Here is a 15,807-nt window from a genome sequence, read left to right as displayed (position 1 = left end):
TAGAATTCCTATGGCACTTCGAAAGATCATGTGCCCTGAACTCGTACGTGACTTATCCTCACTGATGTCAAAACCCAGCAGATTGTACTTTTTCTTTGAGTGGCCAGGCCAGGCAGATCCTAAGAATAGAGAACCTATGGCGTCTGAGATGGGTGAACGGCACACCCTACTACGGCGTGTTTATGTCATTGACACAGCTCGAGTAATAGAGACACAGATCTTGTTTCTTGGCTTGGGAAGACTTCCAACATAGAGTTCCTTCCCTTCAATGGAACAGCAATCGATGAATGGAGTTTGAGGATTGTCATAGAATAGAACAGAACTCGCCTCCACCTAAGAACTTCACTTTGAAATCCACAGCACGAACACGGCTCTTATAGATTAGGTTTCCTGGGAGTTCCCTTTCTTCGAGTACTATCCATACAATATTAGTGACCCTGCTCCTTTCCTTGAATTGTGATCTATTGCCTATGGTGGCTTCGGCTTAGGCTGTTGATTAATGCCTTGGTGTGTTTTCTTCTTGTTTCTTCTCTTCTTCTTGTGATCTTGATTGCGCCTGTTTGCACTTAGCTTGATGTGATTTTCTTTAGGCTCAGCTCTCCTCTTTGACGAGAATCCGAAAACTTTCCTTTCCTTGAAAGGGGAAGTCCGCCACTCCACTAAGACCGCTTGCTTCTCATGCGCTGATGAAGTTCGTACCACTTCTTGCTGTCGAAGAGCTAGGAATCCAGTCACTCAGGAAAGCGTAACTATACTATACTATACTATCTATTTACGATAATTTGATTGCTGACAACATCACGCTTCTCTTTCTCCAGCGTCATGCCTTGTGACCTCTAGTTTCAACCTCCTAGCATTGGCTTCACTTGATTAGAACCATAAGCATTTGCATTCGCGACCGTCCTCGTCCCAGGTTTTGTTCTTCTTTGCTTTGGTGAGGTATACCTCTATCAAATGTGCTTAGCCTTTTCGCTAGTGCTATTTCATGCCATTGGTTTGAACTGGATAGAGGGGAAGGGCCTTACCTTATCTACAACTATCTAATTGCAATTCCGGATAGCATAGCATTATTCTTAGCCGAGGAAGGAACCGTTGATGGCGGAGTTATTTGCACGGATTTTCCAGCTATATGAAGATGAGGCTAAAAGACGCGGATAGAAGTCCGAAAATTAGTTCAAAAAAGGCCACAATCGTTAAAGAAAGGGACCTTGATCCTTTCATCGTTTTTGCACTTGAAAAAGAAATTTGCAAAGCGGGTTATTAACGAATTGAGTTTACTTTTCAGTTGAGAACCGTCCAGAAGCGCTGAAGAGGGTGTCGGAATCATTCGAGGCTCCTGGAAGTTACCAGCGAGTGCCGGATGAATTGAAGGCTCGACGACTCCCTCGAATCCTGCAGGGTTAAGGGAGGCTACCTGAAGCTGCTGGAAGGCGAGAATCGTTTAATAAACAGACTGAGTTATAACCCATATTATAGTTATAAACTATATTCATCAAACTACAAACTACTAGAATTGGAAATAAAATAATGATTATACTCGGCCAGCGAGTAACAAGAAGGTGGCACAATTGAGGGTAGGAAAGAATCCAGGGTAATGGTCAATACTGAGAACATGAATTCCCTTAGCGCGTTGGATCATCGAATAATGGAAAAATTCCTATCTCTGGTAAGACGGGTTCATCAACTCATTTCTCGGTCAGATATTGGTCAACAAAAGTACAATTGGAACTTGTCACCAGCCTCATCTGGTGAGGGATCAGCTGTATCGGCTTTCCCTAGTGATAAGGTCTGTGAGGTTGTGGAGAAGATGAAGTTGATACACACTACGGAATTCTTTCTTCTTTTCTATTGCTTTTTTAGAAGAAAAAAGAAAGATAACTCAAAACACGTATTGCTGCTTCTTCACTCTTTGCTTGATCGCATATTCATGATGTTAACCCTTCTTCTATTTGCTGAAGCTGGGCATTGGTTGGGATTGAACCTACGGCACTACTTATGATGCTATCAAAGGTATTGAATCCGTAAGCTTATTGATCGCATATTGCACTTCTTTTCTGGAATGAGAGAGGAAAGGGTAGAGAGAGCGAGGATATGCTTAATCCGCTTTGGGAGGCATATGCATTTCAGTCTGCACGGGCTTACAAAGAGGCAGGCATTTGGATAGCACAGATAACCGAGACAGGAATAGTTGTCACGAGATATGAGAGGGAGAGTTTCTAGATGAGCAAGAAGGCGTTAAATATATAATGCAAAAAGGAACTACCTAATAAGCCAGCTCAGCTCTATGGTTTTTGCAACGTTTCAACTAAACTAATTGGAAATGCCTGCTCTTCGATGTTACAAGCTAGCCTTGCTACGATTTCCATATAGGTACAGAAGATTGTGATACCCCTCCCAGAGTGTATGCTCCAGATGAAGCTAGCTTCCAAGCGAATGAACTGTAAAATCTCTACTCTTTTGCCATCTTATTCTTACTTAAGAAGCTTCTCTAGATCGACTTCTCTTTCTTCATTAGGCAGGCAGGTTCGCCGCTTTGCCATGCCAGGACGAATAGAGTTAGCGAGCACGTAGCATTATCTATATCAGGAGCTAATAAAAGTCAAGAGATCAAATCCGTGCACTGGCATTTTGGAAGTAGCATTGGAAAGAACTTGCTTTGCATTTGTACACAGGGTGTACACATTATATATGAATGAAACATATTCATTAACTTAAGCATACTCCTTTTTTTATTTAATGAGTTGATATTAATTAAATATCTTTATTTTTTTCGATTTTTGCAAAGGTTTCATTTACGCCTAATCCATATCGAGTAGACCCTGTCGTTGTGAGAATTCTTAATTCATGAGTTGTAGGGAGGGACTTATGTCACCACAAACAGAAACTAAAGCAAGTGTTGGATTTAAAGCTGGTGTTAAGGATTATAAATTGACTTACTACACCCCGGAGTACGAAACCAAGGATACTGATATCTTGGCAGCAAGCATTCCGAGTAACTCCTCAGCTCGGGCGCCTGAAGAAGCAGGAGCTGCAGTAGCTGCGGAATCTTCTACTGGTACATGGACAACTGTTTGGACTGATGGACTTACCAGTCTTGATCGTTACAAAGGACGATGCTATCACATCGAGCCCGTTCCTGGGGACCCAGATCAATATATCTGTTATGTAGCTTATCCATTAGACCTATTTGAAGAGGGTTCTGTTACTAACATGTTTACTTCCATTGTGGGTAACGTATTTGGTTTCAAAGCCTTACGCGCTCTACGTTTGGAGGATCTACGAATTCCCCCTGCTTATTCAAAAACTTTCCAAGGTCCGCCTCACGGTATCCAAGTTGAAAGGGATAAGTTGAACAAGTACGGTCGTCCTTTATTGGGATGTACTATTAAACGGATTATCCGCAAAAAATTACGGTAGAGCGTGTTATGAGTGTCTACGCGGTGGACTTGATTTTACCAAAGATGATGAAAACGTAAACTCACAACCATTTATGCGCTGGAGAGACCGTTTTGTCTTTTGTGCCGAAGCAATTTATAAAGCACAAGCCGAAACCGGTGAAATCAAGGGGCATTACTTGAATGCGACTGCAGGTACATGCGAATAAATGATTAAGAGAGCTGTATTTGCAAGGGAATTAGGGGTTCCTATTGTAATGCATGACTACTTAACAGGAGGTCGCAAATACTACTTTGTCTCATTATTGCCGCGACAACGGCCTACTTCTTCACATTCACCGAGCAATGCATGCAGTTATTGATAGACAGAAAAATCATGGTATGCATTTCCGTGTATTAGCTAAAGCATTGCGTATGTCGGGGGGAGATCATATCCACTCCGGTACAGTAGTAGGTAAGTTAGAAGGGGAACGCGAAATAACTTTAGGTTTTGTTGATTTATTGCGCGATGATTTTATTGAAAAAGATCGTTATCGCGGTATCTTTTTCACTCAGGACTGGGTATCCATGCCAGGTGTTATACCGGTGGCTTCTGGGGGTATTCATGTTTGGCATATGCCAGCTCTGACCGAAATCTTTGGAGATGATTCCGTATTACAATTTGGTGGAGGAACTTTAGGACATCCTTGGGGAAATGCACCTGGTGCAGCAGCTAATCGTGTGGCTTTAGAAGCCTGTGTACAAGCTCGTAACGAAGGGCGCGATCTTGCTCGTGAAGGTAATGAAATTATCAAAGCAGCTTGCAAATGGAGTGCTGAACTAGCCGCAGCTTGTGAAATATGGAAGGAGATCCAATTTGATGGTTTCAAAGCGATGGATACCATATAAAATAAAAAAGAAGCAAAATAGAAAGAGAAAAAATAAGTTAAGAAATGCAGTAATTCTTCTTTATTCCTCTAATTGATTGCAATTCAATTCGGCTCAATCTTTTCTAAAAAAAAAAGACTGAGCCGAATTGAAATAGATCTTGATACGATCATGAGACTTGACAAATCGAGATTCTTCTATTCTATATATCTAGAATATAGAAAGGTATAATACAATAAACAAATATAAATAAAAATATAGTATTATCGTACGATAATGGAATCAAATACGCAGTATTTACAGAAAAGAGTCTTCGTTTATTGGGAAAGAATCAATATACTTTTAATGTCGAATCGGGATTCACTAAGACAGAAATCAAGCATTGGGTCGAACTCTTCTTTGGTGTTAAGGTAGTAGCTGTGAATAGCCATCGACTACCCGGAAAGGGTAGAAGAATGGGACCTATTCTGGGACATACAATGCATTACAGACGTATGATCATTACCCTTCAACCGGGTTATTCTATTCCACTTCTAGATAGAGAAACGAACTCAAGGAGAATACTTAATAATACGGCGAAACATTTATACAAAACACCTATCCCGAGCACACGCAAGGGAACCGTAGACAGGCAAGTGAAATCCAATCCACGAAATAAATTGATCCATGGACGGCACCGTTGTGGTAAAGGTCGTAATGCCAGAGGAATCATTACCGCAAGGCATAGAGGGGGAGGCGCGCCTATACCGTAAAATCTATTTTCGACGGAATCAAAAAGACATATCTGGTAGAGTAGAATCGTAACCATAGAATACGACCCTAATCGAAATGCATACATTTGTCTCATACACTATTTCTGGGGGGATGGTGAGCAGAGATATATTTTACATCCCAGAGGGTTGGAGATACTATTGTTTCTGGTACAAAAGTTCCTATATCAATGGGAAATGCCCTACCTTTGAGTGCGGTTTGAACTATTGATTTACGTAATTGGAAGTAACCAATTAGGTTTACGACGAAACCTAGAAATCGATCACTGATCCAATTTGACTACCTCTACGGGATAGACCTCAACAGAAAACTGTTGAGTAACGGCAGCAAGTGATTGAGTTCAGTAGTTCCTCATAGAAAATTCTTGACTCTAGAGATATGGAGAAGACAAAATTGTTTGAAGCACGCACAGAACCGGAAGCGCCCCTTGTTTCAAAGAGAGGAGGACGGGTTATTCACATTTCATTTTATGGTCAGAGGCGAAGCTAAGCAGTGGTAATTAAGACCCCCGGGTGAAAATAGGGATGTCTCCTACGTTACCCATAATATGTGGAAGTATCGACGTAATTTCATAGAGTCATTCGATCTGAATGCTACATGAAGAACATAAGCCAGATGACGGAACGCGGAGACCTAGGATGTAGAAGATCATAACATGAGCGATTCGGCGGATTTGGATTCCTTTTCTATATATCCACTCATGTGGTACTTCATCATACGATTCATATAAGATCCATCTGTCTAGAGATCGTCATATACATCTAGAAAGCCGTATGCTTTGGAAGAAGCTTGTACAGTTTGGGAAGGGGTTTTTTGAGAAAAAAGAAGAATCTACTTCAACCGATATGCCCTTAGGCACGGCCATACATAACATAGAAATCACACGTGGAAGGGGTGGGCAATTAGCTAGAGCAGCAGGTGCTGTAGCGAAACTGATTGCAAAAGAGGGTAAATTGGCCACTTTAAGATTACCATCTGGGGAGGTCCGTTTGGTATCCCAAAACTGCTTAGCAACAGTCGGACAAGTGGGTAATGTTGGGGTGAACCAAAAAAGTTTGGGTAGAGCCGGATCTAAGTGTTGGCTAGGTAAACGCCCCGTAGTAAGAGGGGTAGTTATGAACCCTGTGGACCACCCCCATGGGGGTGGTGAAGGGAAAGCCCCCATTGGTAGAAAAAAACCCACAACCCCTTGGGGTTATCCTGCGCTTGGAAGAAGAACTAGGAAAAGGAAAAAATATAGTGATAGTTTTATTCTTCGTCGCCGTAAGGTAAGTAAATACGTAACTAGGAATATGGAAAATTGCATTTTTGGAATTTGCAATAATGCGATGGGCGAACGACGGGAATTGAACCCGCGCATGGTGGATTCACAATCCACTGCCTTGATCCACTTGGCTACATCCGCCCCTTATCCAGCTAAAGGATTTTCTCTTTTTTCCATTCATTATTATTCTATTTATTCTGACCTCCATACCTCGATCGAGATAGTGGACATAGGATGCCACTCTTTAAAATGAAAAAAAGGAGTAATCAGCAAAAAAAACGAATCCTTTTGTAGCTCGTCATTTATTGGCAAAAATAGAAAAGGTCAATATGAAGGAGGAGAAAGAAATAAATAATAGTAACGTGGTCCCGGGCATCTAGCATTCTACCCGCAATGGTTGGCCATACAATCGCGATTCATAATGGAAAGGAACATTTACCTATTTATATAACAGATCGTATACTAGTATTCTCTTAGGACTTGGAAGTGTAGTTGTCTTTCCTTAGCTGCACAGGCAGTAAAAGTAAAGAGCTAGAGGTCGGATCCATCCTCTCCTCTATTAGGCTAGGCTGAGCAGCACTTTGCGCATTCAATACGGCACTATTTGAAACTGGGCTATTTGAACCTGGTCAACAACTTAACTTCTCTTCTTGCAGCTTTGGGTTGATAAGATAGTTGGTTGTGGCTTAACAGAATTGGTACTATGTCCATCCTGATCTGTGACTTTGACTCTTGCTTTGATCCCCACGTTCCATTAGAACGAGTGTAGGAACCCTCTCTTGTCATAACCTATTTGATTTACGAGATCTATTATTCAATAGATAAGCCACTTCTCTTGGTCGTGGGGGAACTATGATCGATTCTATACCTAATATAAGATATTGAATGAAGGTAACACAGAATTCCATAATGGTTTATAGCAGCCGTTAAGTACCCGTTCTTTCCTGGGCACCGCTAATCGGAATACAACAACCGTACCATTTTGTGGAATAGGAATCAGCCTCACATCATAAACAGCCCAGGGTTTAGTTGTTTCCCCGGAATAGGCCTTGCTCAGAGGATACGAATCGAAAGCCAGTCTTCGAATGTGCTTAGCCTTTCCCGAGGATATTACCTTTTCTTTGATCCAGCGAGCAGAAGTCTTTCCCTTAGCATTGGTTTCATGGCTTAGGAGTACCGGTACTGTTTGAATTGCTTTGCAAGGAAATAGTCGTTGTAGGATCGTATCTCCACGGAAGTACCGTTGTAGGATCTACTGCCGTCTACTACTATTATATTATACTATACGAGAATTTCCACCTTGTTGAAGATCTGGTGGTGCTACCCGAAGACTTAAATGAATAGCCATCGCTGTTAAGAACAACCGATGCCTTATGTATGTGTATTGGATCCGCTCTTCTGTTAGCATGAACACATGAATGAGATTCTATTCCTCTTCCTTATTCTTAAAAAATAGAACCCTAGGTGCGGAAGTCAAATCAATCCTTGTTTGTACATCGCTGAACTTACATACCCGGGCCCGGCTCAACACATTCTTTTAAAACAATCGAATAACGGCTTTTCCATGACTTGGCCATTCAATCTTGTGAACTAATCGAGACCGAAATTGGATAAAGAGATACAAAAGGAGAGGAATACCCAATCGATGAAAGAACATGAAACCCTTCTGTTTCTATAGAGGTACGGGAAACGGTTGGGGGCAATAAAGTAGGTGAAGTGGTTGGATTTTGCGAGCTGTTCCAACCACTGCTGGATGTGACTCCAAGAGCCGAACGAGAATGAATACCACACAGAAGAGTCAAGACCGGGCTCCCTAATAGAATGTTTAACCGATCCATTCCGGATCGATCGAATTGGTACGGAAGTTGTAACATGGGAAAAGCACAGAAAACACGACTTATTTGAATAACCCGGTGACCTACCAATTGTAGAAGTAGGATTTTTGGCAAGCAATAAGCACTTAAATAATACAATTCGAGTGTACCAGATTCTTTATCATTTCGAGGAAAAGGTTCGGGAGGAAAGGGAAACAACAGAGAGATCCGAATCGAACCTAAATGGGAATGACATGAAAAATCTTTTTCAAAACCTATCATTAAGGGCGTGACGACGATATACGAGAGGAATAAAAAAAAACTCGTGATTGGTGTGGAGGGGAAGATCTGCTTATGAAATTGTTCAAGAAAGAGTCGTCTCATTTCCTTATTTCTTCGTTCTTTCGAATTCATTCACTTCGACGGCTGGCGCTACGCTAGCTTTGCATGATTAGCTCCGACAGAACAGGTACTGCATTTCCTTAGTTGGATCCGCTCTTTCTCTCTCGTGCAGTTGTTGCTTCCGGCTATTTATTCAGTCGTCAATCAGCATTGATCCGGGTAGTTAGTCAGTCTCTCTCTTTTTTCCCGTCCTTCTCTATCTATGAAATTCCTAATTAAGGGAGTTCGCTTTCCAATATCTAAATGTTCATGCAAAGCAACAAACGAAATGCAAGAACTGTCACGCAGAAGTCACACAGTATGCTGATCGTTCTGAAATGATAAAAAGTATTGGATTTCATAAGAGATTCATACATAGAGATCTAAACTCATGGAAGGGCCCGGCCACTTTACTGCTTGATAGCGGCACTGGCTCGTTCTGGGCAATAAGTCGACACCACTCTTACTTCCTTCTTTTGAACTTGTGTAACACCACTCGGCACTTCTTTTGTCCTTGTGGAATAGAGAAAAGTCTGTTTTCTAGCGAAACTCGATCTCGATAGTAAATCATTGGTACGTACGAGTCCCTTATTTGTTGAGAAATTCTTTGTTGATTCGCCTATTCCACGCTAAAAAAAGGGGGACCGAGATCTTCTTTGAACGACTGATCTGCGACTTCCTTCCGCTCGTGTATCAGCAATAGAGTTTGTTTGACAACAGATCCCAATGCCACCTGCTTTTAGCCAATTCGTCACTACTACTACTCTTCCTCGGAAACTCATCCGAATCAGAAAAGGATGATTCCCTAGTGGGAAATGGGAAAAGTACTACCAGCTATTTGACCTCGATAGCCTGCCCCAACTATCTATTCTCCTCCGGCACCTTCCGGCAAGGCATCCCTACTAGAAATCAGAAAAAAGGCCACTTTTCTGAAACGCACTTTCTTCTTTTCCATCCATAGAGGGAAAAAGGACTTGTCAACTTTTGCTGCTATATGAAACGGAAGTGGCGATCGCTGATGCACCAATACAACCTCTTGAAAGGGGAAGGGGCGCGGGGCGGTACGGAGTTGTCCCATTCTCCTAAAGAAAGCGGCAGTGGAGGGGCACTTGTGCCGTCAACCGCACCTTAATAGCTCAGCTCAATCGAAATACCAATAGGAAGATGGCATTGAAACTATAAACAGACCGAAAAGATCCAATCTTTCGAGGGATAGTTTGGGATTAGGGTGCCATCCTTGCCTTTCCATCCCGAACCGGATATACAGAACTGTGATAGAAATCTAGGGACAAAGGTGCCATTCATAGCGGTAGATGGCGCGGAATGCCTAAACAAAGAGAAGGGGTGTAGCGAGATCCAATGAACCCTGGCTCTTACTCTTAAGGAATTGGAGGCAGTGGACAACACACACTTATTTATTTATTTAATATTTAATCAAATGAAATGCCACCAGGGAGTTGATGCCGTGCTCCCCAAGGAGAGGCCCCTGGAAAAGCCTTGTTTTTTATGTTCTGGAGCTGCCATCGTCTTATTCGGACCCTTCCCCGCATATGATCCCGCGCAACAACACGCAACTGCTAAGCGGATATGGAAACGAGAGCAGTTCGCCTCTTTCGAGGGATGTCCCAATCGCTTACCCGAGTCGACCCATGGCCCATACCCCTATTTTGTTTGATCTATACCCAAAAGGTATGGAGCTCTTAAGCCCTTTTCGAGGCGAGGGATGGATATGGGCTTCCCCTGCCAACATCTCTAGTACTAATTCTGGACCTCTTCCCAAGCTGGGAACCAGTCACTCTTTAATTCGGGGAATCGAGATGCTGTTTACTTTGCAGAGGATGGACCCGCGGGAGCCCTAAAGCATGTGCCAGAGGATATAGGCCTAATGATGACCCACCCCGTGCTTCTACAACTACCTGTGTGGGTTACCTTGACCCAAAGCTAGGAAGTAGCTTTATTAAATTCAATATTATTTCTAGAGCAAGCTGGTTATTTGGGCGAAAGTTGTGAATCGTATGGCAAGCTTGGGAGCCATTCCTAAGAAAGTGCAAACTTCTGTTCGTGTAGCATTCCTCCGTTCCTGGGCCTGGACCACCTCTTCATCACCCGATTTTGCCTCGGGAGAATGGATTTACAATTCCAAAAGTAGATTTGATCTCACCTAGTGGCTGCCAGTGGCACTATTTCCTGGCGCATATCATAAGATCAACGCGCTGCACTCTTGTTCGATTCGTGCCGGTGCCGGGATACAATACAGATCAGATCTTTCTCTTTAGCCAGGCCATTCTCTAGAGGAGAGTTCCGAGAATGAATTCCAATCTGGTACCAATCTCCGAAATCGTATTGTAGAGTTCAATCAAAAGGAAAGAAAGAGTTCTCACTTTCCAGTGCGCCAGTTGAAGACTGCAGTTCTCCAGGGCCAACAAATCAAACTGCAATCGATACCCAATGAGTAATAATGTGTAGAATAAAAGAACGGATCGGGACCTACACCTAAGATTTCGGATCTAACTAGATCTGGTTCGCTTGTGGCTTCAGGAGAAGTGCCAGCTTGATGAACCGACCCAAGCAATAGTGGCACTCCCTTCTTCGTCTACTGCGGCACGCTAGTGTTCTCGTAGATTAGATGAATAAAAGTGTGAGCCAAGGGAATCCATAGAGATTTGCATAGCATAAAAAATAGAAGTTGTGCTGCCATCTCTTTTATCATCGGCAACATTGTCTTCTTCGAAGTGAGTTCCGGCATGAGTGCTTATAGAACGGATGGGACTGGGATTGAGATTTTAAGTAGTGGTTGCGTGCGCCGGTAAGTAGAGTAGTGGTTGCGTGGACGTGTGCTGACTCGAACTCGCTGGTAAAGAAAAGAGAGTAGAGTCTAGGGAAGTCTATATAAGGGTGCCGCTTCCATCCCTCTAGTACGGAAGATATCACTCATATCGGCCGCAAAGGCCAGGCCAGGCCAGGATTGATCCCTGTTCTGTTCAATTCTACGCATGAGTCAAAGCAAAGCCGTGGAAAAGAAAGAATAGGATGTTGGGTACATCGGTCCCTTGGTCTCATACAGGTGTGAACAAGTCGGTTGTTATCATGCCCAACCCAAAGAAGCCAGAAGTCTTTCTAAAATACGCTCAAGAACCCGTGTTTTTGAGGCAACATCAGCCGTTCTATCACTTTTGAATGTCATTGCCCACCTTGGAAAGACGATTTGCTTTAGTGAACTGACACATTGATAGGTAGTGGAATCCGGGCTTGGGATCAGTGGTAGAATCCGGACTTGGGATTGGGATCAGTGGTAGAATCTGTTGTTATCTAGCGAGGAATGAAAGCACTCGTTTGTTCCGGTTCGGATCCGATTCTGGTTCATAGGTTGGTAAGCCTCCCGCATACGCGACTTGTGATTTCACCTCATCAGAACAAAATTCATAGGGTAGGGTTTCGAGATCCCCAACGAAGAAGACGGAAGGTTTTCGAGGAGTTTTTCCCCCTTCCTCTTGGTTATGTAGTTGGGGAGGGGTGGTCAAGTTCTCTCCTTACCTAGTTTTAGGTCCCACTTCCTTGGCTCGATAAGCTGATTGAGATCGTTCAATTTCTTGGGTAGATCAACTTGTAATTTCGAATTTCTTGCCCTCCTCTACGGAAAGTAGGCGAACGTCACATTCATTTTTGAGACCCAAACTATACTATACTATACTATAGACCCTCACGCCAACTGCCACTATTTTCGAAGTTTTGTATCTTTCGGCATACGCTTTAACAACGTCCCCCGGTAAACGATCTCCTTTTCTTTTGTACGAGCGAATCATCTCTATAAGTTCATTTCATAGCCTTGCCTAGACTAGCGGTGGGGTTTGGTCCCTTGCCTTTGATTGACTTGACTTGCCTCGTAGAAAGCAAAAGCACTGGCAGTTTATGAACTAGATAGATCCCATGACTTTCCCTTGCCCGAAGTCAACAAAGGTCAGAATGAAACCGTATCCATCCACACGAGAAACTAGCTGCTATGAACCAAGGTTCTGTTCTCATATCCCGGCAAGCAAATAGGCCAGTGCTCAAACTGGTAGTAGAGAGGGCTTTCAAGTAAAGATAGTCAAGATCTCTATTCTCCAGGAGGAAGGAATCTCAGATCCGCCAATTCAGAGAAGAGGGATTCGTTCTATTCTCGCAACATCCATTAGCCAAGTGCCCACCCAATTCGTACAGTCCAATCCTGGCTTGTCAAAGAAGAAATCTGTTGAGTGAATGGGATCAGTGGTAGAAGTGCCAGGTGCTAGTGCTCAACCCAAAAGACAGGTGCTGAGTTGAAGAATAAGCCGGGAACGGAGGAAGCAAAGAAAGCGGATGCAAAAGAAAACGGATTTCGTAGTCGTCCTAACGCGCAACGCCGCTAAAGGCTAGTGCGCTCAAAGTATAAGTACAAGTGTAGTGCATCCGTTGCTACTGACTACCCTTCATGGGCAACACAATTAGTTTAGTTATGAGTTATGCCCTTTTTTATCGATCAAGAAATTAGAGAAATGATTTCTATCTCTATTGGGCTGGGCCATTGAGAATGATCAATAGTATTCTACTCCGGTATCAGGAACGTAAGAACTTCCCGATGTAAGGAAATCACTCCGATCACTGGGCGCCTGGGCTAATTGAATGGGGCATATGATCCATACGCTCGCTAAGATGAATTTGTCACATTTCTTTATGAGATTTTTGATAGCGTATTTGTATTTCTATAATATGAGATTGTCCAACCTGAACTGAACCGAGTGCATTTGAGCATATAGGACAGGGCTCACTAATGTGGAACGAATCGTAGTCCTCGTACGTAATATTCTTCTTTGCCTTGGGCTGAGGTAGGGTCAACGGCTGAATTAGCAAGTGAAGTGGATGCATGAGTGCTTCCATGAGCGGAAGGAAGAAAGCCTGCGAATAGCGAATCTGTTCAGTGGTCAATAAAGCCCTTGCTGCTAGGAAAGCGGTTCTGTCCAAAGCTCGGGATAAAAGGTTAAGCACTTCTCTGCGGCACTGGCACTTGATACTGGCCATAGGTTGACACCCTTGTTAGTATATGTTCACTTCAGCAGAGCAGAAAAGATACCAACAGCAGAAATACTAGTCCAGCCCCGTGAGAAGCATTGGCAAGGATAAGCTTTCCATGCTCCCAGCTTGAATGTGTATCTTTTAGCCTGAGCTGACTAGTACTAGTTCCTTGTGAAGTGCAAGGGAACGAACTCAAGTATAGATTGGCAGAACGGGTTTTTGAAGCGGGTAGCACCACCTTAAGATGGAATCGATACTAGAGAAAGGGGAATGGAATCGAGCCTAGATCACTTACTTTACTAGATCAATATCGCTCTTCCTAAAGGTTCGGCTCTAGCCTCTGTAAAAAGTGAAGAGAAGCCCCACCCCAGATATGCCTAGGCTATGTATGTTGTTCCGTCTAGTCTAGTCTTGTTTTTCTAAGGAAATAAACACCTACTTTTTCTAAGGAAATAAACAGCAATGCTGTGGTGAAAGAGAGTGGTATGGTATCTTCACTATCGCAATGTTTTCATGTTCTCAATGAATCACTAATTCCCTAGGAATAGCACAAGATGAAGCCCGAATGGTAGAATCTCGTCGTAATGGATTGGATCTAAGCAAGATTCCTGATTCATGTACTCTCCTAGTTGGGTTGTCCGTCTTCAACATTCCTCCATAAGACAGATTTCCTCGATTCCTTGCTATATTCTATTCTCGAACAGAGGTCAGTCCCGCTTCCTCCTCTTTTTTGAGTGAGTGGCTTTCTCTTTTTAGAAGTCGAAGTCTAGACCTGGCTAAGTCTGGCACCTTTCTTGTAGCAGGGCTACGTCCTAATGGATTGTTTCACGCTCGAGGCACCTAGAATGTCATCTTTGTCCAGAGCAGAGGAATGAGGACTTTCTTTCACTGAAAAGCAAAGCGGGCGGGCTGGTGTTGGTCAACCTCTACCTTGGCCTATGAGAAGCTGTAGTGTAGGTTGTTCTACAAAGGCGGCTTGTCCCTCATCAATCTTGTGGATGAGTCTCTCTGCTCCAAACCATTGGGATGAATCGATTCCATAGCACAGGCGCGTGCGCTGAGGAAGAGCGGTATGGATGGAGTCGAGATCCATTGCTGCCGCAGTCATAGGTTCGTTAGTCAGCTCAGAAGCAAGCATGAGCACGCTGTGACAAAGAAGTCCTGTTCCTGTTCTATTTGAAGTTGAAGGTGCTCTGGTGCAATCCTTACCGACAGAAAAAGATTGCAGTCGGGTTGATAATAATCGAGTGCCATTACTTCGTCGGTCCGAACCAAGGAAAGGAATCCGTTAGAAATGTTTTGAAATGGATATTGTTCTCTCTTTGATTAGGGATGCTATATGAAAAGAAGTGGAGTTTGAAAAAGGGAACGGAATGGTCAAACCGGAACTGCTAGAGGAACGAATTTTCAATAGCATAACTTGGGCTCCTAGAATATGGGTGGGGCCCTTGGGACAATCTATTTGATTGCAGGGACAGGTACGCTGAATATGACTGGGGATTTTCCTATGGGTATTGGAGCGGGTCCAAGCAGATTAAAGAGGATGAGTTGTCAGAGACTGCTATTTATTCGAATTATTTATGGTATATTTATCATAAAAAGGGGGAGGTGCAAGAGACTGATTCGGACTTCTTGCAGAGTGGAACAATGCAGTACCAGACACGAGATATATCTTTCAAAGAAGAAGGCTTTTTTCGAATAAGCCAATTGATTTGGGACCTTCGGATCCATTCTTTTTCCTATTCAAAGATAAGGCCTTTGTCTCTGTGTTTTCACGTCGAGAATTCTTTGCAGATGAAGATGAAGAGATGGCAAAGCGGCTTAGTACCAGTACCTGGAGAAAAAAGCCTCCTAAACATATGGCTAGCAACTGGTTCACCAGGAGTACGCAAGAAAGGCAAAAGCACTACGAATTATTGATTTAGGAATGGGAATGGGCTAGAACCCTGGGCTCTTCCTTATATAATTAATGGTCTTTTCATTCTAATACTCTATCCGAGAGTTCTCAGTATTTAGCAAAGCTGTTCCTATCTAACGGAAGGCTCCTGGATCAAATGACAAAGACATTGTTTGTGGAGAAAGAGGTGGCTTTTCCCGGATGAAATGAAACATTTCATTTGTGTAACAGGAGAAAGATTTCCCACTCCTTAGCCGTAAAGATATGTGGCCATGAAAAAGGGAGGGGATTCAGTGGAACAGGATTGGCCGGGCGGTAGAGTCGTGGAAACACTTGTTGATTCCTATTTTGGACCCTAGCTCCATGGAACAATATGCTACTGCGGAA

The 15,807-nt window shown here is 43.2% G+C and overlaps 7 protein-coding genes, 1 non-coding gene and 6 pseudogenes across 8 annotated transcripts; 8 read left to right on the top strand and 6 right to left on the bottom strand.

The window, feature by feature from the left end:
* The first annotated feature begins 1,594 nt into the window (after nucleotides 1–1,594).
* On the top strand, nucleotides 1,595–1,999 carry orf134-b (hypothetical protein). Its single transcript has one exon. It carries the CDS (start codon nucleotides 1,595–1,597, stop codon nucleotides 1,997–1,999), a length of 405 nt encoding a protein of 134 aa, YP_588385.1.
* Nucleotides 2,000–2,865: 866 nt separating this feature from the next.
* On the top strand, nucleotides 2,866–4,283 carry rbcL-ct (annotated as a pseudogene).
* Nucleotides 4,284–4,538: 255 nt separating this feature from the next.
* Nucleotides 4,539–4,814, top strand: rpl23-ct (annotated as a pseudogene).
* Nucleotides 4,780–5,109, bottom strand: orf109-b-ct (hypothetical protein). The gene has a single exon. The coding sequence runs from the start codon at nucleotides 5,107–5,109 to the stop codon at nucleotides 4,780–4,782; it is 330 nt and encodes a 109-aa protein (YP_588384.1).
* On the top strand, nucleotides 4,835–6,301 carry rpl2-ct (annotated as a pseudogene).
* Nucleotides 5,785–6,198, bottom strand: orf137-a-ct (hypothetical protein). The gene has a single exon. The coding sequence runs from the start codon at nucleotides 6,196–6,198 to the stop codon at nucleotides 5,785–5,787; it is 414 nt and encodes a 137-aa protein (YP_588383.1).
* On the top strand, nucleotides 5,807–6,550 carry orf247-ct (hypothetical protein). The gene has a single exon. It carries the CDS (start codon nucleotides 5,807–5,809, stop codon nucleotides 6,548–6,550), a length of 744 nt encoding a protein of 247 aa, YP_588382.1.
* trnH-ct lies at nucleotides 6,365–6,438 on the bottom strand. The gene has a single exon. It is a non-coding gene; the product is annotated as a tRNA-His (tRNA).
* Nucleotides 6,551–6,568: 18 nt separating the features above from the next.
* On the top strand, nucleotides 6,569–6,758 carry rps19-ct (annotated as a pseudogene).
* Nucleotides 6,759–7,874: 1,116 nt separating this feature from the next.
* Nucleotides 7,875–8,495, bottom strand: ccmB (cytochrome c biogenesis B). The gene has a single exon. The coding sequence runs from the start codon at nucleotides 8,493–8,495 to the stop codon at nucleotides 7,875–7,877; it is 621 nt and encodes a 206-aa protein (YP_588381.1).
* A 407-nt stretch (nucleotides 8,496–8,902) lies between these two features.
* Nucleotides 8,903–9,274, bottom strand: orf120 (annotated as a pseudogene).
* Nucleotides 9,275–9,952: 678 nt separating this feature from the next.
* orf132 (hypothetical protein) lies at nucleotides 9,953–10,351 on the top strand. The gene has a single exon. The coding sequence runs from the start codon at nucleotides 9,953–9,955 to the stop codon at nucleotides 10,349–10,351; it is 399 nt and encodes a 132-aa protein (YP_588380.1).
* A 2,821-nt stretch (nucleotides 10,352–13,172) lies between these two features.
* On the bottom strand, nucleotides 13,173–13,529 carry orf118 (hypothetical protein). The gene has a single exon. It carries the CDS (start codon nucleotides 13,527–13,529, stop codon nucleotides 13,173–13,175), a length of 357 nt encoding a protein of 118 aa, YP_588379.1.
* Nucleotides 13,530–14,896: 1,367 nt separating this feature from the next.
* On the top strand, nucleotides 14,897–15,321 carry orf140-ct (annotated as a pseudogene).
* Nucleotides 15,322–15,807: the final 486 nt, after the last annotated feature.

Source organism: Zea mays, mitochondrion (genome assembly GCF_902167145.1).
Source record: "Zea mays subsp. mays mitochondrion, complete genome".
Lineage (NCBI taxonomy): Eukaryota > Viridiplantae > Streptophyta > Magnoliopsida > Poales > Poaceae > Zea > Zea mays.
The sequence above is the reverse complement of the archived record's forward strand: the minus strand, read 5'-3'. Positions and strand labels throughout refer to the sequence as shown.